The sequence below is a fragment of the Syngnathus scovelli genome, chromosome 8 (genome assembly GCF_024217435.2).
Source record: "Syngnathus scovelli strain Florida chromosome 8, RoL_Ssco_1.2, whole genome shotgun sequence".
Classification (NCBI taxonomy): domain Eukaryota; kingdom Metazoa; phylum Chordata; class Actinopteri; order Syngnathiformes; family Syngnathidae; genus Syngnathus; species Syngnathus scovelli.
In genome coordinates this window covers 13,217,278-13,238,516 of record NC_090854.1, presented here as the reverse complement: position 1 = coordinate 13,238,516, position 21,239 = coordinate 13,217,278, and the positions used below count along the sequence as shown (strand labels likewise).

General features: G+C 39.6%; 1 protein-coding gene across 3 annotated transcripts in view; it reads right to left on the bottom strand.

Moving 5' to 3' along the window:
* The window catches only part of LOC125973714 (inactive dipeptidyl peptidase 10), a 43,813-nt gene extending 23,148 nt beyond the window's left edge, over window positions 1-20,665 (bottom strand). For 2 of the 3 annotated variants that reach the window (XM_049728173.2, XM_049728175.2), the window contains exon 1: window positions 3,638-3,901. In XM_049728173.2, coding sequence (XP_049584130.1) covers window positions 3,638-3,694 — 57 coding nt within the window. In that variant the 5' untranslated portion in view covers window positions 3,695-3,901. Of the gene's footprint in view, window positions 1-3,637; window positions 3,902-20,425 lie in introns of those variants that run through there. The other variant, XM_049728174.2, reaches the window with a different exon arrangement.
* Between the last annotated feature and the right edge of the window lie 574 nt (window positions 20,666-21,239).

Below are 21,239 nucleotides of genomic sequence, written 5' to 3'. Positions count from 1 at the left end.
GGTAATGGATTGAAGTTGATGGAATAAACAAGTGTGAATGTTTGGACTGCAATATATATATATATCTTTTTTAAATTCTGACGCTACAACGCTTCAGCTTCAGGGTAGGCCATGATGAGAAGCCTCTTGAATTAAAACTGCGATAGCAGTAACTTTGCCTAGTTCTACTTTGAACCAAATACCATCGCAGTGCATCAATTCAATCAATTATTCATCAGGTGAAGGGGGGCAAATGATGGCATGGATCAATGCATGAATCTTAATGAGACATGACTGACACCTCTACTATTAAAGAGATGCTGCACTCATTTTGTTTTTAATTAATTTGATAAAGTCATAATTTATTACATGCGTACATTTAATACCTTTAAAAACACTTTTCACCCATTGGCTGCCGACTAAAAATGACATCACATATGCTGAGTGCACAGGTAATGTCACATGATCAAATCCAGAAAAGAGGTCAAGTCAGCCGCCGCAATCGGGCCAACATGAACATCAGGGCTGTGTTGGGTTTTTAATTTTAAACTTGATCACACACTGCTGAGACGATTGGTTTGACTTTCCGACTGAAGGAACTATGCGCATTCAATGTGGCAAGAGCAAGAGGAGTCAGAATATTTATAGCCGTGAGCTGGGGGCGTTCCTTCGGGCAGAGACGCAAGAGGGTGAGGACTGGAGTGAGACTGCATTCAAATCATACGAGTAGACTGCATTGTATACCTTCGATGACAAGGCAAAAGTCTGGGTCCTAGGCTCAGACCAGTCCAGAACCGAGCTGTTATGACGGATAGTCGACTCGATCAATCAGTACAACATCGGACGATATTATAAGCATCCGCATCCTCAGCTCCACCAATGTTTTTCCGCATATTTGGATTTATGTTGACATGGGGATGTGATTCTACCCTGCAGTCCAATATCTGATTCATATGCAATTAGAAGCAGATGACTGCGTTTCAACAAACAACACTGCGGGCTGCAGATAAGACGCCGGCCGTTTCGACACGGTTGAAAAAGAGATATGATTTATCAAGAGAAATTAAATTGAAAGCGTACCTGACTTTTTTAACAATGGAAAAAGAAAGTCATTGACGTGGACTTAAGCGCATGTGTCTCAGTGTGAAGCGAAGAAGTGAAGCGAAGAAGTGAGGCTGCATGTTTTTATACTTATGGTTGACAATGGAGGATTCAGCAGGCACTGAGCTGTAAAATTGTTAGGTTGAGAGTGCATTAGTACTACGATAAAAATTGCAGAGGAATGGACAGAGTCGTAGCTGAGATGGGCTTCTTTGGCAGCCGGCAGTTTTGAAAAAGTCAGCCGCCTACTCGGGGCAAGATGAGAGCTAGTTTTGTTTTGCCTTTACAATATTTTGTCTCAGTTGCTTCAAGTTGCAATTGATGAGCAATCGATTTCATACAATGGCAGTTGTCAACAAACAATTCATCACCTAATCATTTGTTTTGGCCATCCATACTTGTCATCATGTAAATATTCTGTTTACAGTACAATATAAATCAGGAGTGCCCAAGATCTACTTTTAGAGCAGCCAACCTACCGCAATCGACTGCAATTTATTTTCTTTATCGATGGAGACTTACTTTTTTTCTATTTGAAAAAAAAATTGTGGATTTGAGTCTGATGAGGTGAGGAAACTGTAGCGTTTGCACACAAAATAATTAATAAGAATAATAACCCCCGCAATTTTCTTCCTCTATACTTCTCGCGACCTGATGAATGGAACATTCCGAAAATTGGCAGTTGATGGGATATTTAAACAGTCTTCTGACAAATCCCTTCGACAGTCCATCATCTATTTTATTTTGATATGATTATTACAGCCATGATAGAAATAGTGCTGATCATGCAAAACTGACAATTATTTAAAGAGACGAACACACTAGCCGTAACCTTAGCGGCGATATTAGTGAGTTTTTGTTTTAGAGATCCTGAAAGAGGTAAGCCTGAAATCTTCCTCTTCACATATTATTTAGAGAGCCTTCAACGAGTTTCCTTTTGGTTATTCCTTCTGCATGGCCATGCAACTTTGATGAGGAGTAGCCTGTCATCAAGTTATGTATGCAGACTGTGGGTTGACAGAGCCTGGGATGGAAATAGCTTTGGCTCAGATCAGCGACTAACTCAAACGTGATGCAAGCTTCTTGCAAGAATAGTTATTAAATAATCTAACTGATGCATCATGAAGTCTGTTTATGGACTAGCGGATGTGTGTGTGTTTTTATCAGACCACCAACACAACTGTGAAGGATTCCATCTATCCACGCATTTTCAGTTCCGCTAAGTACTGGCGCTTATCCCAGCTGACTTTGGGCAAAACGCCCTGATACTATAATTTAACAAATAAAAATGAACTTGAATTGAAAATCAAGCCCAACAAATTTGGGGCTTAACTGCAGACGGAATATACTCGAGTATAAGGAGTAGTATGAAGTAGTACTACTTAATTAGTAATTTTAGACGTCTAAATTAGATCTATACATAGACCAGACGTCTAATAGACGTCTATGGCTGACAGGGTTAATACAAAGAAATTGTCTTTAGACCAACAACGATTTTGATATGTCTTCAATAATTTGGAGTTTATTTGGAGTGTGTGTTAGCTGAAATGACTAAAAGATTAGCGACATCAACAAACACCTTTGAAGGCCCCACTGTAATGGTGATCATACAGCTGCATCACTGAGCAGATTAACACTGCTTCCGTTTAATATTAAACACAATCTTCTGAAATGGCCAGATGGATGTATTCACTGAGCATTAGAATAGGGAGAAAATTCCAATTCCAACTCAATCAGGCAAAGAAACATCACAAGGTAAAGGTTTGGATTTCTTGGGCTCTAAAGCTCAATTAAATTCTAAGAACCCAGGAGATATTTCCGACATATCAGAGGAAATAGTTATACTACTCCTGTGAAATAGATTAGTATAGAATCATTTTTAAAATTAGGAAATAGCACATTGACTCGGGTTTTGAATGCCTGAAGGGATATTAGAACAGAGAAAGGAAAATAAAAATTAATAGCGACACAAGTACAGGAATTTGTTGGAAAACGTGAGAGTCGCACTCTCCAGCCCTGACTAAATTTAAAAATAATAATAATTCTAATGCAAGAAACAAACAGTGGAGGATTGCACCTGAGCGTAGGTATTTTAAACATGACAGATTAATCCCCTCATGAGAGCCCATAGTGCTTTTTGAAGGTGACAGCCGAGCACATCGTATGTTTGAATCGGGGTTGCATGAGCCTCCATCCAAAGTGATTTTCCTCGACTGTTCCCTTCCAAGGTGTCGGGGACAGCTGACAGGAGGCAACGGCTGAATTACAATGCGTCCTGCGCAGTCTCTGCCGATAACCACAGTGCACGGACCCCCTTGCTTTTATCATTCTTGCGACAGTTTTCCAGCAAGCTCCGTGCACAGCTGCAGATGGCGTTTAAAATGCTCAGATACAATTAAACGAGCCTGACCTGTGTTTAAACATATAGAATGGAGATTGAACGGTAAAATGGTGTTTTCCTGCAGCCTGTGTCCGTATAAAGCTAAGTGATACGAGATCGGGTGGTTAAAGTGCGAGAATCCGAAAGATGCGCTCCAAATAAATTCCACTTGCCCACCTCATCCTGCTGCGGTTGGTTCTGCCTCTGATTCGGCTGCTCCTTGGTAGCTGTCATGGTAAACTCCTCGGGTAACTCTCGCTTTATCGCTGCAGGCAAAAGGCAGGAGGATTTGGATTTCGTGCAAAAGAGGAATGGGCTCTCCTCCTCATCAACTGGATGGTAATAGTGCGAATGCTGAGGGTGGTTTCGTCACCAGCGAGTTGTGTAAGGGGCGCTGAGGAGAGAGCGAGCATCTGTGGAGAAGCCTACGCCGCCCGCTCGCATCAGCCTCGTCGGAGGGGAGGAGAGTTTTGGACAAGCTCTTAACCGAATCAAACAGGCTGACGTGGAAAAACACCTTGATGCCTTTTGGGGCGTCTAAGTTTACTCAGGGGTGTGAAATGCTTCTTGGATAGCATGGATTGAACCAATTGTTTGCTTATATATGAATACAAATTCATCTCTGAAACCCGTTTGGCTAAATCACATACAGATAATTGATAATTGATTGAACATATTAAAATTTGCAGGCTTCGGATACATCTGGAACGTATTAAATGACATTAAAAATGGCTTTAAAAGTGTTTTAACATTACAGAGATATGAATTTCAATTCATGTCTGCCTCAGAGTTGAAAGGCTCCTGGTTCCAATGAAGTCTTAGCTCGATTAAGTCTTATTATGTGAAATTTATGTGATCTCGTGCCTTTGTACGAACTCAAACTCAAGGCCCGGGGGCTGGATACGGCCCGCCACAACATTTTATGTGGCCCGCGAAGACAAATTGTGCATCAAATTCGTGTGTCATTACTAGAATTGCAAAGTGTCTTCACTTTTAATATCTTTTTTTTATAAATATTTGACCAGTTTTTACTCGCCTGATTTGAAAACGAGTTATTTGTTTTGTAGCTTTTACTGTATATAATATGAGGTGCTCATACATTGATTTGGGTTGACAGTTATAATGGCCCTCCGAAAGAAGCTATGACTACAATGCGGCCCGCGAAGAAATAAGTTTGACACCCCTGCCTTAAACCTTCCCAAAACCTTTGCGAGTTATAGTAATCTCTCACATGCCAACCATTAACCAAGTACAGGCCTGTTCACCCTCTTCTTTTGAAAGGTTCAACTCAACTTAGAGCACAAAAAACAAAGTGCCGTACAGACAGAGTGGATCGAATACAATCGAAAGCCATTATTGTCATATTGAATGGTGCCAATGCAGCAAAATCGTGGTTACAAAAACGTGAAGGGCAACCAAGAACTTAATAATGATAATGACAAGCATTGCAGGATGAGGATAAATGTTCCCATTGCTTGAGAGTTTCTCAATTTCTTGAGAGTTTCGCCCGACATCATCTCTTGCCCGCTGGGTGCCGAGCAGACAGAGGAAGAGAGAAAGACCGCAGCTTCGTGACGCAAGCCGCCGCAGCTGCACCTCGCGAGCGGGATGGAACATAGAGAAACAGGTCAGGCTACCGACGTTGATTTGTTTCCTAGTGGAATTGTTTTGCTAAATCTATAAATAGAACCTCTCCGTAGGCTATTTGAGGACAATTCAGTTGTGTATAGAATGACCGGGGGGAATAGCAAAATAAAATAATATTAACTGGTTATTGCGTATGAGAGCAATTCAGTATTCAGTGCGAGATATAATCCTGAATAAGGTCGCTAAAGGCCTCAAAGTCTGCTGGGACAGGCTTCGGCTCACCCGCAACCCGAATGAAGAGAAGTGCTTGGTTGGATGAGCTTCATTTAAAACACGCCTGCGTTAGAATATGTAAATGGGATTCATCAGTGTCATTTTTTTTTTTTTATCATGTGGAAAACAAACCCATGCTAAGATGGCATTCCCAAAATTGTACTGTATTGCCCTAATATGAGGCATACAAATATCAAGTATGAGCTATGTGCACACAGCAGTGAAAATATACAGTTACCTCTTTGGTGAAGGTAAATATAAATAGATGAAGACATGTTTTATTTCATTATTTTTATTTTATTTTAAATCCTGCTAACTTAGTATTTTCAGTCATGCAGTATCCTGGAGCATTTCATGTATTTTAAAAGCCATGTTTCTGTGATTGCGGTCTTTTGTCACAGGCTTGCTTGACCTTAAGCAAGGAGATAAATGGATCAATAAATACAGATTTAGCTCTCCCCATGCCTGGCTGTGGGGTGTTAAATAGGCCAGGGATGCAATTGCAGTTGTGTTTACCAGGGAATTGTCAGCTTTGATCTCGACGCTGGATCAAACCCAGCATGGGCATATGGCAAAATAATACTTTCTGTCATTGAGGCTCTGTTTCACGCAGGTACGGGTTCTTTTCCAATTTTTTTTAACATTACATGGTGAATTGTCTGACCTTTGACAACAATTGCAACATAACAAATATGAAAGGTTAAAAAATAAATGCTCAAATGCATTTGAATTCAATCTGATCTTCTGCTATCTGACATTTCACTTATTAACCATAACATTATGTGGGATTTAATTTGGGTGCTATGAAAACTTCCATTACAATAACTGATGCATGCATTTATTTCATACTTTTTTGTCTGTATGCATTAAATGAAAAGGTGTGTATTGTCAGAAAATCTGTCTCAAGACAATGAGACAATTTTCCAGCTGACATCTCAGTCTTCCTATTAAATTGCTCTGTCTTTGTGTGTTGATGTCTGAAAACTATGACAGCCAATTTGAATGCAGAAATAGCAACATTTATGTTGAAGTGAACTGATAAGATAAACCGTCCCCATCTTGTACCCTCAATTTACACTCTAGAGAGAAGAATTGGAGGAAATGCGAATTGGAGCCTTCGGAGATGTATTTCTTGATTGGAGTCAAAGTTCACGCGAATGAACCAGTGTAGCAACTTAACTGTGATTTAAAGGATATTGTAAGATGTTTTTCCTCATGAAAGTGTTCAGCAAGAATTTTTGCATGAAACTGCTTATTTGAGAACACCAAAATGTTAGGTCACTTTGACTTCCCTTCTCCTTCCTTCATTCAAAGAAATGAAAACTTGCAGGGTTCATGCTCTCCTCCAGTGATTGCTTCCTGGTTACAGGATCCGACTGTTATTTCTATGCTCTTCACATCGAGAGCTCACGCTCACAAATGCAGTCACTCTCCGACATGTTGAAAGTCTGCCGAGGTTTTCTTCAGCAAACATCCTTTTGGCGGGCGGCTTCATGCAGTGATAAAACGGAATTCTTGGTGCAAATTCAGAGTGAGGCTTAGACGACGAAAAGAGACAGGAATAAGATAATATCGTAAAATCAAGAAAGCGCATTTCATCAAGTCCACCTCCGCGCACACACACACACACATATATATATATATATATATATATATATATATATATATATATATATATATATATATATATATATATATATATATATATATATATATATATAAGAAAGAGAGAGCGAGAGAGAGAGAAACTATTCACACCAGTATTGAGTGGGAACCCCTGCTGCGACATCAACATCAGGCGAGTAAACCACTACAAAAGACACCGATCAACTTCAAAATAAAAGTCAAACACATCTTTTACCCAAGAGGCACAATCCACTGAAACCTCTGTCTTCATAAAATCAATAATAATTTCTTCACATTTATTAGCGAAGGAAGTCCCGTTGTGAGTACTGTGAAAGTTTGATGATTGCATTTGGCTGCCTGCTTGTTCTTAGCCAAAGTCAGTTGGGATCGGCTCTAGGTTTCGCCAACCCTAATGATGATAAGGAAAAAATACGGAGGAATAGGATTATAAAGTGGCGAGGGAATGCGTATGTGAGAAAAATACTGCTAGCATGCAAGCAGTTGGTGAGTGCCAGTCACACACACAAAGCGAGACAGAGGGGAAAGACAGGCCGAGATAGAGGTAGGCAGTGATGTGCTGGAGAGAGAGCGAGATGGGCAGAATGTAAAGGAAAGAGAGCCCGAGGGAGTAGTTTTGCTGAGGTGTCTTGTGTTGATGAAGTATTTATGACCCTGGGGCAATTTAGTGCAGACATTCAGCAACTGCATGCCACTGGGCAGCTGATGAAAGTTTCATGACCAACCTCCGCAGTGTCTAACACTGGGCTGGCACGGCACTCACTTCACATTAAACTCCTAAATACGAGCAATAGTACAACCGCAGACTAAAACTGATTAGCCTTCTCTAGTTGTGTGTTTATTTATTAATCATCTTAAAACATTCTGCATTGTGTCAAGCGAACAACAAACCAACACTCAAGTGAACAAGTCACCATAGATAGGTTAACAAAATTAGCATTTATTTGCCTGTAAACAACTGTTATATAAACACAAATGATGCAGCGCCATTTGCAGACAGAGCACATAATAATATTCACAGGTCGGAACAAGTATCGAGCCCTGGTGTTAAACTGACGCCAGGGCAAAATTATTAAAGTCACTCAGTGTCAATAAACTCCACTCATCACGTTTCCGTTAATGATCTTCGAGGATTTACAAATGTGTATCTTCCATTTATTAAAACTATATGAACCGTATTTTGCACTTTCTAATCTTGTTTCTAACTTGTAATCAAATTAAGATATTTGTCTAGAAGCATTTTCACAATCGGAGGCATGACACGATCTGTACTATTACAACTCTGTTAGAAACTTGTAGTCTTCATCTGGAGGGTGGAAGGGTGGAGGATGTTCCTGGCTGATGAATGTCTGCTCTGGAGTATTGGCTGGTACCTATCTTGAGGCTTGAGTGTGAGGATGTAGGGAAGCATTGTTATATGACAGTGTTTGGCTTAGGAAAAAAAAAAAAAGAAGAAGCTCAGCAGATGTTTTATTGAACGGAGAGACTGAGATGGAGCGGGGCACACAGAGGTTTGAGGAGATGGGGGGGCAAGGAGGGAAGTAAAGATGTAGAGGCTGCTTTGGTGGGAGGCTCAAGACAGGTGCCTGTCGAGGGCGGTGTGGCCTCTCAAAGAAGAAGATAAAGAATGGACTGACTACACAGGGCTGCTCGAGAGAACTGTGCTAAGTTAGCAGGATGCTATAATGCAAGTCAGAGATGCACACTTCCAACGGGCTATGCAACTCAATTGAAATATGAATTTAATATATTTTCATAAAACAGTATATTGTATTGTTTTAATAAGCTGCAATGATGTAGTGTAGTTGGAATTAGGAAATGAAAACTGAGGGACTCAGAGTCCAATTGGGTCCAATGATTGGTACTTTAGCTGCAGACTTCTATCAGCCTTCTTGGATGAATGTTCCACAAGCCATGACCTTTAAATATCAAATTATATGACTATTTTAATTCAAATGTTCCTCAGTGCCACAATGAAGCACAAATAAATTGTATTTACAAGGTTTGCACCAAACACATAAATTCTATTTAGTCATTTATATAAGATGTATGCAGTATCTTTCTGCAGGATCAAAGCACATGGTTTATCCTGACCTTCAGCACTCTAAGCAAGCTAAAAATAGAACATTCATCTGACTTTAGTGGGGGTGAACTGAAAGACTTGGTTTTGGTCTATTACACATACTATGAATCATTTTGGACTGAATTGCACATACCCCATTTAACATTGAAGAGGGCATGGCCTCTGTTACTGTTAAAAAATAGAAGAAAAAAAAAAGCTATAGATCGCCACTGGTGGTATAGTGTAGTGATATAATGGGCTGACTTCTGTGCAGACATTGTGTATTCAGTTCCATGCACTCACTGATGCTGAGAATATAAGAGTGAGTGGTTGTCCGTCTTGATATGTGCCTGACTGGCGATGCGTTCAAGTGGCGTCCGCCTTTCATCTGAAGTCATCTGGGATAACGGCATTGAAAATGGTTCGCTGTAAATGTACAAATAAATATAATGCATGACAGATGAAGCTCTGCTTCTAATTATTATAATTTTTTTAAGTATGTGTATAAGTACTATTTCACTTTTGACATAATAAAAAGCTGTCACATGGGTCTTTTGTGCAGCGCTAACCACTAGCAACCCAGCTACGCAGCTTATTATAGGCGGAATTTTATTTAAGTTGATTTTTTTCCAAATAGGTTCTGAAGGTTTCAGACAAGTCTTTTGTAAGCTACAGTTCAGTTTAATTCTTTCGGAATCAAAGTGTAAGTAAATTATTGATTAAGTAATGTGCAGTAAAAATATAGCACCGTTGGATTTAGGCCAGTTTCTCCAGGGTGGTCATTTCAGTTAAGGACTTCTCTAATGCCTGTGAAGCCAAAATATGTTTTTAGATGTAACTGGTTTTATAAAAGTTGTAGATTTTTTTTTAATATTAGAAATCTTCCCTAGACTTTCAGCTCATTAGTGAGGTCAGTGATGTAAAGTGAGTTGTCACAGTTTTCAAATGGCCATTTGGCCTCGCATCCGTTCCCTTCCTTCTTCCATACCATGACTGAAAGGTCAAGCTTTTACAATTCATGTGTCTTAGCACTCAATTAGTTGAAAATTGCCTTTTGTCTGCTGGGAGCAAGTGATAATTGCTGTGGGTCACAAGCAATAATTGCCAGTGTAACCCTCAGAGTAACTGCCTATTAAGTGGAGTTATTTAAATCGCCTCACCTTTGGGGTGCTTCCGTGTTTTAAACTGGCCATTAATTGGGCAAAGGATTTGTGAAACTTTTCAGTCACATGCTGATCTAACACCCGGCCTGCATTCTGATGCCAGACTGTCTAAGGTGACAAAACTCTTAAAACTTAAAACAACCAAATGTTCACATTGACTCTTGAGTACATTGTGGAGCATCTCAAACCACTGCAAATTTGAGTAGAACATTTTTCTGTTGTGTTTCTATTCTGATTATGTTCTTCAACTTGCATTGTTTAGATTAGGGGTGTCAAACTCATTTTTGTCACGGACCACATTGTAGTTCCATCAGAGGGCCAGTATGACTGTCAGCGGCTTATATTGTTTACAGTATAATTATGTACACAACAAACTTAAGAATAACTAGTTTTGAAAGTAGAGACTAGGAAAAACCGTTCAAATATTTTTAAAAGGTGAATGGTAATAAAAAAAATTGCTAGCAATTTCTCTATTATTTTTTTTAAAGTGAAGAAAATTTATAATGTTAGTATTGACGCATGAAGTCGATGCACAATTTGTTTTTTATGTGTTTCAAATTTGAATTTGATGTGGCGGGCCGTATCTGGCCCCCAGACCTTGAGTTTGACACCTATGGTAATTGAAAAAAAGAAATATAGCTTTGAATAGCAACGTGTTATTTCCTTCAGAACTACTCATGGTGGATTGATTAAACATTGGTTAGGGTTCAACTCTTTATTACACGCCAAGTATAATTTCAAAATAAAGTAACTTCACTCTTCAAGCTTCACATTTCTCTTATTTGACTAAGAGGCGACTGTGACAGAGATAAGAGAGGAATTATGGGAAGAATATGTGAGGGGAAGAGGGAATGGGAAATAAAAGGAAGTGCCAGTGAACATTGCAATTAACTTTTTTTTTTTTAACAGCTTCCAAATGCTTTTTCTGGGGTCATTCCCTTTAGGAAAGAGCCAAGTAAGCCTTTCTAATTACCACAACTATAAAACAGGACATCTAATCTGTATGGAAGTGTCACACAGCTTGAGTTATTATCTATGAGAGGTTCCTCTACTATGTGAATCATAATAAAATATATTATGGCTTTATAGGCACTTCAACAGTTCCCTTACACGACTGGCTTTTTCTACAATTAAGACAGTCATTGCTGATGTAGGGTATGAATTAATTAATAGATCACATGTTGTTTAGTTGGAACAGACTGAAACAGATAGTTAAATCAAGTTTTAGGGTTTGGTTGGCGCCTACATGTTTCAATTAGAAGAGGTTATAGGTTCCATTAGCTAGATTAGGTACTGTGTAAAGTATATATTTTTTTCCCAATCAAACAGGTTCTAGCTCTTTACGTTTTTGCCGTTTGCTATCAGCCGCAGGTAATAAGTATAGCACGTTTTCTATTCATGACACACCTTAGAAGTTTTACTAAAAAAAATTGCACTTCTACTAAAAGATAGTAAAGAGTAAAAAAACTGTTTCCAGGTTCCCCTGCATGTTTGACTTTCACTGTGTCCCATCAGGAGGTCGCTCGCATGATTTGGCACATTTTTTACACTGGATGCTCCTCCCGAAACAAGCCACCTATTTTTTTTAAGTGATCTGGGGACCAACAGAGACTGAGTATTAAAGGCATTGGCCGGGAAACGAACCCTGAAATACCCCTTTCGTGCATTATTCTTAATATATAGTAGCAGGGGGAAAAAAAAGCGTTTTATTACATTTTGTCCAGATGTAAAATTCTGGGCAAGAGTGTTTGCTGATGCATAACCACTCTCATCACAGCGGTAACACTATCTGGCTCACCTCCCTCTGTCCCGTTTTGTCTTATTTGTTATTTATCGCCTCGCTTTGCCACATAATGTGGCACTGCCTTCCCAATCTACTATACATGATCCAAATTCTGTTGTTGGATTTCTCTGTTGTGTCTGTTCTCTTGTTTTCTTTGTCTGTTGTTTTTGAACTGTGGTCTATCGAACTGCATTTTCAATAAACATTCATCTCAATGCAAATAACAATTGTTATTTGTTTGAAATTTAAATATCAAACTCTTGCTGCAAGATTGTTCCGTCTTAAAAACAAGACAGACCCACCAAACTGCATAACTAAGCAGCAAATTGAAAATGAGCATTTTTCTTTGTAGAAATGAGAAAAAAAATTGAATTATATTTTATAAGACACCCCTGATTTAGAGTCTTCAATAAACCTTGCGTGCATATTTTCGAGTACCCAGAGAAAAAACACAAGCAAGTTCAGTCAAGCCCAAGTGGAGATTCAAACTTGAACCATAGAACTGTAATGAGACAAATATGCTTAGTACTTGCCCGCTAATGTAGTATGTGTATCTTTGATCTGATTTAAAACATGATTATATTTTCAGTATACAGTCCCTTCATTGCACTGGATTGCATTGCTCATTATATCTTGATTTCATATTGCATATACTGCTTGTATGTTGAAAGGTGAACTACCGTTATACAATGAACCTTTCATAGCTGTGCATTACTCTACTCAATACAACACTGCCCTCCCGTGGCTATTCAGTGAATAGCTTTCATCCATCATCACACGCTCAGTTTTTTTAATCTCTGTGCCAGTTGACTGTTCCTCTTTTCTTCAGTCATTGTGTTCAATTTGAAACTGTCAATCTCCTGCTCATTCAGTAGATCATTTCATCACTCCTCATTTGTGTACTGCACTTGTCTGTATAATCCATCAGTGGACACATCTTATTTGACCATTTTTTTCCTGATGCACACATTTCACACTATCAGAGCCATTTCATTTTCAATTTTTGAAAGAATTTGACAGAGCTGCTTCACATCTTTTAAGGATGTTCTTTATGTTGGCCTTGAACAATTCAGTTATCTGCCTCTGCCTCCATCAATCCTTTCTTTACTATTCTTCTCTTTGCCAACTGGCATTCCTATTCTTGTGCAATAATTGCTTTCAGGTAAATGTTTATTCCTGGTGAAGGAAATATTGAAAATCACCGTATAGTACTTTTTAAAAGCATCTTCCTGGATTATGTTGTTGCTAAGCAGCAGTTTTTATAGGCATACCACACAACACGAAAAAGGGTTCAGCAATAAAATGTGAGCATGATGAAAAGTGTTTTTTTTTTCTGTGCGCATAAGTGCGTTTAAGTGAAAGTACTGTTTAATTGGCCTAATGTTACATTTTCAAAATTCTGCTTTTATACATTGCCCCTTTCTGGCTGAAAGTTTCTACTTGAAAACTGGACACATCAATACTGTTTAAATTTAAATCAGACATCTTGAAAGCTTTAATACTACCTCCTTCCTTCCTATATCCCAGCACTCTCCTCTTGAATGCCTATCTCTTCCAACCATTCATTCTATAATCACGAGCTGTTCATCCCAGAGGAGCGATGCAGGAGTAACCATAGACCTTGGCGTTCAAACGTTTGTAGCTTCGAAGCTCATGCATTTTAATGTGACGTGCATGGTAAAAAAAAAAAAAAAAAAGGGCTGAAAGGCTTACTTGCTGCAGTTCACATTGGGCCTTTTTCTGTCTTATCTGAGTCTAGAGCCTGCAGGCTAAGGTCAATTCCATGCCTGGGCAAGAGGTGCACCGTGTGAGGGAGTTGCTACTGTCAGGAGTAGGTCAATAACAGTTCGTTTATGCTGGGAGCTACAAGATCATCGGAAAATATGATGTGTATTTCCACGGCTTGATGATTAGTAGTACCACACAAGAATTGGAGAGCTAAAATTTCAGGATTTAATATTGGGAGTGTGGGAGCATTTCAGATTGAAATGCAAGGTGAGCACTGTGACATATTGACTGGCAACCAGTTCAGGGTGAAACAGGCTAACATGATGAATGAAAATGAATTATTCATTTTATAAATGAACAGAAATTCATAAATTTTAAAGTCATCAATTTGAATTCAGAGTTCATATTAAAAAATATTTTGGCATTTCTGAGTTGTTGCCACCCACTGAGTCAACTGCAATTTTCACCCTACTGGCTAAAAAAGATGAGGAAAAAACCTGTTGCTGGCTGAATGTGGAGATAAGCTGGTGCTCAGTGCGGGGGCAGATCCACATTCAGAAGCAAAATAATAGCAAACTCTATTCAGCTGACATTCTTTCAAGACGACTAAGCATGCAGAAAAAAAAATTGTCAATTTACTTTTAACAGCTCCGAAAAGCATGTATTTGTGTTCACTCTGCCCCTCTCGATTTTGATGAAACGATTTACCAATAACCTTGATTGAATTGACAAGTCCGTTATGCACAATGAAACAGTAGCTGCAGAAAACAGCCAAATTGCATGTCTGCCCTCAGACATATGGATTTCTTCTTTGCAATGCTGCTTAATGCCTCTGTCGGCAGTGTTGACGCTCTGCCCTGCTGTGATGAAATGCATGCTTCATCAAGTTTGTCACAAAGTCTATGCATTCTATTGTACAGCAAGACAGGCGCGACAGCTCCAGAATTCCAATGTTGTATTGCTGTCACCCCCCCCCCCCCCCCATCCCCTCCTCTCCCCAAAATGTCCCACAAGAGGGATCAATATACAGTTAGAATTATATCACCTTTCACCAAGTAGGTTAGGTCAGTAATCTGTTGAGTTTAATGTCACAGCAATTCATTGTATTTTCACTGGGATTAAAACACAAGCTTTATATCCGATTAAAAAAAAAAAAAAAAGAGTATAAAACAAGCACAGCCTCAAGAAATTGCATCATCTGTCAAGTTGCGCTGCGACAGATTAGTGCCGCTATTAAATCCTATTGCTCTGTAAATGGTTTCAATTTCTGAGGAAATGTGTTGAGTGTAGAAGGGGGAGTAATTATCTTGTGTGGAATGGTTACGAGTTCATCAACAGAATATGCATGGAGATAATAACAACCACTTAGCAAAGCCAGATTGCAAGTTTATGCAGATTTAAATTGGATGCTCGATTAGTAGAAAAAGACACTGCTTACTAAGAAAAGGGCAAACTTTATAAATGGGTTTGTTGTTCAAAGTTAAGCTATTATTTTCAGTATTCATTTTTTGTGTGTGTATGTATATATGTGTGTACATTACCCCCCGACTACTATTATGGATATGAGGCTTTCACACAAATCTCAAGGTGCAGCACCAATCAACACTCAACCTTCAACCGTTGTCCAATTATCCCTGAATAAAACACCATGCCAGCAAAATAGCACAGGGTTAAAAATGAGAAAGTGCTGTGAGGAAAGGTGCAAAAAGGCTTAAGAGGGTATGACAATGAGAAAAGAGAGAATAGGACAACTGTTTTCAAAAGCAGGATAAAGTGGCCTAAATTACCTAAATGCACCGTTTTGTAAATACCATGGAAATGAGAGGGTCAAGGCAATATGAAATTGTCATTCTTGGCAGTGAATGATGGTATGTATTAGAGCAACACTTAGTCACATAACAATTGCTGCACAATTCTTCCTCAGGAGAAACTTAATTCTTTAGGCAATCTTTCCTTCATGAGCTCTCGGATGCATTGTGATGGACCTCATCTTAAATTGGCAGATTACCCCAAACTTGAAATTGCAAGTCTTAACTGTGATTTTTTTTTTTTAATTGTCTTATGAGGGAAATTGTGTATGGTATGCTCAAATTATTTAAATGTATGTCAATTTAGTGCTCTAACTATCAGATAGTGTTAGAAATAAAAAGTTGTCAATTTTCAGTGTGAGAGATCCTCCAAAAGATGACTTGCTTGACCAAATGGGAATGACAAGTAGATAGTAGGGAAAGTCCAAAGACGGGAAAAAAAAAAAAGACAAATGAAAATGAAATGACAAGTAAATGACGGGTAAAAAAAAAAAGTAAAAGTAAAAAAAAGTAAAAAACAAAACAAAAAGACAAGTAGATAGTAGGGAAAGTCCAAAGATAGGAAAAAAATAAAAACTGTGAAATAGCAACCTGCATACATGAGCTTCAATCCAGCAGCAGGTGGCAGGTGGTGTGGAGCAGGAGCCACAATTGCCAAGTCAGTCAATACACACATGAAGGTCAGTGACACCAAAAGAGGCAAAACAGGTGGGTCCAGAGAAAACAAAAGGACAAGGGACCCACATAAAAAAAACCTAACAACTTGATCATAAGCTTCACCCACAACCTGCCAGATGCTTTTTTTTTATGGCTAGTCTACAAAGTAAAATTGGGCAAAGCCAGGCTTGCTGCTACTCCATAGAAGGTGCTGCACAGACAGTTTCTACAAGTCGTGCGATAAATCAAGAACGCATGTACTGCGTATGGGACACGTACTTCCTCTGTGTGCCCCAAGTAAGCCAGTGACACTTTTAGCAGGGGCTTTGAGATGACAGTATGACGAATGGGGGGGGGGGGGGGGGGGGGGGGGGATGCACCGTTGGTTGTACGAGCGCCATGCCTCCGGAGTCGCACACAAGACAGAAGTACATCCTCGATTTTGTCTCTTCTGTGCGCATAAAGACTTCAGGGAACAATGTGCATGATATTTTGCAGAACAGAAGACAATGGCTGTCGTGATACAAAACCGAGGGAGTTGAACTTTTATCGAAAGCTGAAGAGAGGCACAAAGTGATAAAGGGCTGACTAATACAAGAGTTGTCAATGTTAGAACACAAGACGCAGAGGTGTGGGTGGTAAATGCTAAATAGTCCAAGGGCTTTCGCTTGAATAGAGCTTTTCTCCCTCCAAAGTCCCGAAACTCTTAACACTCTCCTCATTCACCAGGCAACTGGGAGTTCAGTAACTTGCTCAAAGACTCTTCGACGTGGTCTCAAAGGTTCAGAATTGAAGCCACGGCGATCGGGTTGGGGATTGGCACTCAAGCACTTGAGCCGTGGCATTCAAAGCTCATGAATTGAACGACAGACTTTTTGGGAAGTATCACGTTGTGTTTTAAGAGCCAGCGAGAGAGTCATAAGAGGAGATTTTGGATGTTTGCCCGGCAATGAGTGATTTTTACAGGTTAATCACGTGCCACGCTTGCTTCTAACAAAAAAAAGGATCAATTCAATTGACAGTCCGCTCGTAGATACGCTGATCCCGTGAGTCAAATATATTGTTTCTTCGGCATAACAGTGTATTTTCTCCCCCCCCACACACACACACACAGCTTGAAGGTCAGACATCCAACCTGAACGTGGGCGTACTCCAAACTACTGACGGAAGGTTACTGCTTAACACAATTTTAGCTCTATCAAGCAACATTTGTTACTTTCAAAGCACACAAACCAATTTATCTTTCTCAAGAGAGCGCTTATCTTTTAATGCAAATGAGCAGTAGTTACTGTTATGTCTCAGCCATAAAACAAATTAGTGACAGTCTTTCACATGATTCATGGCATAGAGCTATAATTTATAGACTGGCTGATTCAAGAGCCAACGTAATCCTTCTTATGAGACTGAGTGAAGCAATCCATCACTCCAACTGAAAGCTATTCCTGAGTAGGTTTTAAAGACTGCTTATGTTCCAAGACCTGTGGGAGGGGGATACGACATAGCGTCCCGGTTGCTGAGTTACAGTGATGAGAACGCTGCTTGTCGTGTACCTACAGAAAGAATGCAAACAATGCGGATAGTGTATCACAGCATATTGTTTTACATCTAACATCAAATATAAATGAAAGTGAGATGGTTTGCTTGAATAGCATTTGTTACTCATCTGCCCCCAAGCACAAAGATGCACACGGCATATATCTAATAGAATGTTTGGCTTATATATATATTTTTTTAGCTTCAGTCTTAGCTATGCAGCTACACTTGTTAGTGAAGAAGAGAAGGGTGAGCACAAATTCACCTTTGGCCTCTTCAAACCTGAAAAATGGCCGCCAGCTGCCATATGTCTGCTATGCGTTTAATTGCTCCTCTGTGTTCTGTTGTTTGGAATGTTTGTTTTCTCTGTTGACTGATAAATTATTGATGAGAATGGATTACTAAATAAAATAGTCCTGTCAAATGTCAGCACACACACATATGGAAAAAATTTAGATCGTCATATTATATGAATTGGAAATCCTGTTCGGCACTGCCAATTTCTGAGAATCGTCATCAGGTTTTCTGACGGCATTTCAAACGTGTCAACAGAAATCCTCGTGTAAAACAGCATCGGAATCTACGTGTAAAGACAACGTGCGTTGCATCGCATAATATCAACTCGGCAAGAAAGCTGTTTGTGTTAGAGGACATGTCATCGTAGCACAGTGCGAGCTGAAAAACATTTCCCTGTCGACCTTGTGGAGCCATCACTGGTACGCATACAGAATCAGTGACACAACTGCCTGGTTCTGTGACAGTCCTACGTTCTAGCTGCCATCTGCACGTGGGTGGACCTGACACTTGCGATGACCGTTAATGACACAAGCCTCAGGCTGTTAACTAAACTTTGTGAGACCTTGAGAGATAAGGCCCATAAGCAAGCTGCGGCCACAAACCCGGCTAGCTTTTGTTGTTCTGGGACAAGGCTGAAAATGAGAGCAAAAAGCATCATCATTAATAGAAATATTTAAATATCTTCCACAATGAATAATGATCTAAAGTTGACTTTTCATTCTGTGATCCCAGGGGCTGTTACCCAGAGGAATTTGTTGTTGTGGGGGGAAACACTGTTATATTCCAAGATAAACAAGAAAATCCAGGAAAATGATGACGATCAATAAAATCCTCAAGCTTTAATTACAAGTTATTTGTATAAGATTTGGCAGGAGGCCCAAGTGTGTACACTATAATTAAGTTACCAGAAAAACAGACATTCTGAAGACTTAGCATTAACAACTCTAAATAATACTTGATCCTGTTATTATTTACTTTATAATTCGAGCAATCGGTTACATCAATATACAATCAACAGCATAACGCAATCCAAGCAGTGTCCATATTGGAAGGAACAACTGTAGTGGGAATCAGAGGTCAAATAAATGCAAATTCAGTCAAAGGATCAATTGTACTAGTGATTCCCAAACTGGAATTAATCCAATTTCACTTAATCTGAAAATTATGGCCACACATAACAAAGAGACAAAATCTGTTACAGAGGTGTGCTGACAACTTAGACCCCAATACACTCAATTTAGAATACAATTTAAAACAAAATAAAAACATCCGAAGCTTGTGACAAATGGAAAAACAATGAGATGCAAACGAAAAGCTATAAAGACAAAACATTGGGAAACTAGAAGTATTAAAAGTAAACTGGTATAATGTGGTGAAATGGAGCAATGGCAGAGAAGGAAATGAAAGGGAATTTAATCTACACAAGCTATAGAGCATGAAATGACAAACACACAACAGGTACAACAGAAAATGGACTAACAATATACAGAATAATAGAAAGGCTACAGGAGTCAGCTATTCCCAGCTGCGTTCTTCCACTTCTGCTGCCTGCACCTCAGTCACAAACAATTGCCAAGAAAACCGTCAAAAGAGACAAACAGGCAGATAACAAGAATTTTTATTTGTTCATCTATCTATGCCAGCGTCGTATTAATTCGTTTGAATTTCAGATCAGAACCAAGTCCCTGTCTGCCTCACGTTAAACTCTCATTCCATGCAGTATTCCAGAAGTGCGCACCTTTGGGATACTGGGAGGGATCAATAGATTTGCCCAAAGCTAAATTCCGCTAGTGGGACCCCGGGGGTGAAAAGTGATGCAAAACCCCTCGGCAAAATCAATATCACTGTTCAGTCACAGTGGGCAAGCGCGCGCCTTTGCAAGGAAAACGCGCACATGCACACCCGAACAAAAGGAAAGCCTCCTTTCCTGCATGACACGCTCAGTGATGTTGAAGCGAGGCGTACAAACATTTCTTGTAATTTTACTTCTTTTCATTGGGATTATTTCAAGACACCATGAACAGCAAAAATAATGAATACACACCGCCTCGTGGAAGTGGATTGTAATTTAGTCCACTGGCGAATGCACTCGCGGCATGCACAACAACAAAAATGTAATAATAATAACAAACACGACGTGATACGAATGAAATGACGCCACTGCGTCAATGGAGCTCCAACACTTGAACCCTGAACGCCAACAAAGGAAACGATTCACGACGCGTGGTTGCATATTAAGTCATCAAAGACACGGCGAATAAATATTAACTTAGTTTAAGAGGAACGTCAGCACATCCTAATAATTTCCAAAGTGCTATGCCAAAATTCATCTCGGCTGACAGGTAACTTTTGACGCGATGCCAGTACGACAAGAGTTGCAATACAGAAATTCCCACCTGTCGCCCAATTAGGTAAATGATCAGAGCTTACCTTTATTGTTTTTGTAGACTGGCATTTAACTTGCGATACCGTGGCGGTTTGGTTCATCTTGGAAAGAAATAAAGACGGTCCTCTCCTATCCAAGTATGGCAACAAAGTGGAGCGAGCAAATACAGTCCTTGGGAAGGATATTGGAACGCTTGCTTGGGAGAGACGACACTGCGCACGTAACGCAGTGGAGCCAATATGCAGATCAATCAGCGTTTAAAAATGGCCAACCAAGAGCGCACATGCACTTTTCTAGATGCTGGTCAGGCGACGAAAATTATATGCATGACTAACCCCTCCGTTGTTGCACCTCAAATGTTACAGTGAAATATTAATACAATATACGCAAATTTAAAAAAAAGTTGCTCGTGACAAAGTATTGCAAAATACAGAAATGGAGTCAAAATTTGATGGGGGGAGTCATTCACAAAGTGCAAACAGAAATGATGGACAAGTAATACAGCAAAGGCATAGTTGTCATGGCAACTTCATCTGATCAAGTTGAGCCTTAGCAGTAAAGCAGCATGACTGCATAGAAAAAATACAAGTTCTTTCACCATAGCATATAATTGCGTGGGGGGAGGGCATCGTTGGTAATGGGCGCTAAACATCATCATCCACTCCCAATAACATTTAATTATAACCTCTTTTTCCCCCCCAAAATGCAGATTTGCATCAGCCGACATCAATTCCGTTCCAGCTCCAACCCATATGAGTGGCTCGTGGTTTTGATGAGGAATTTAGCCCCATCCATTAATGTGGTGGCCATATTGGATGGGTTTCAACCTGGCTTCTAGAATGTGTGTAGTGTTGTCAT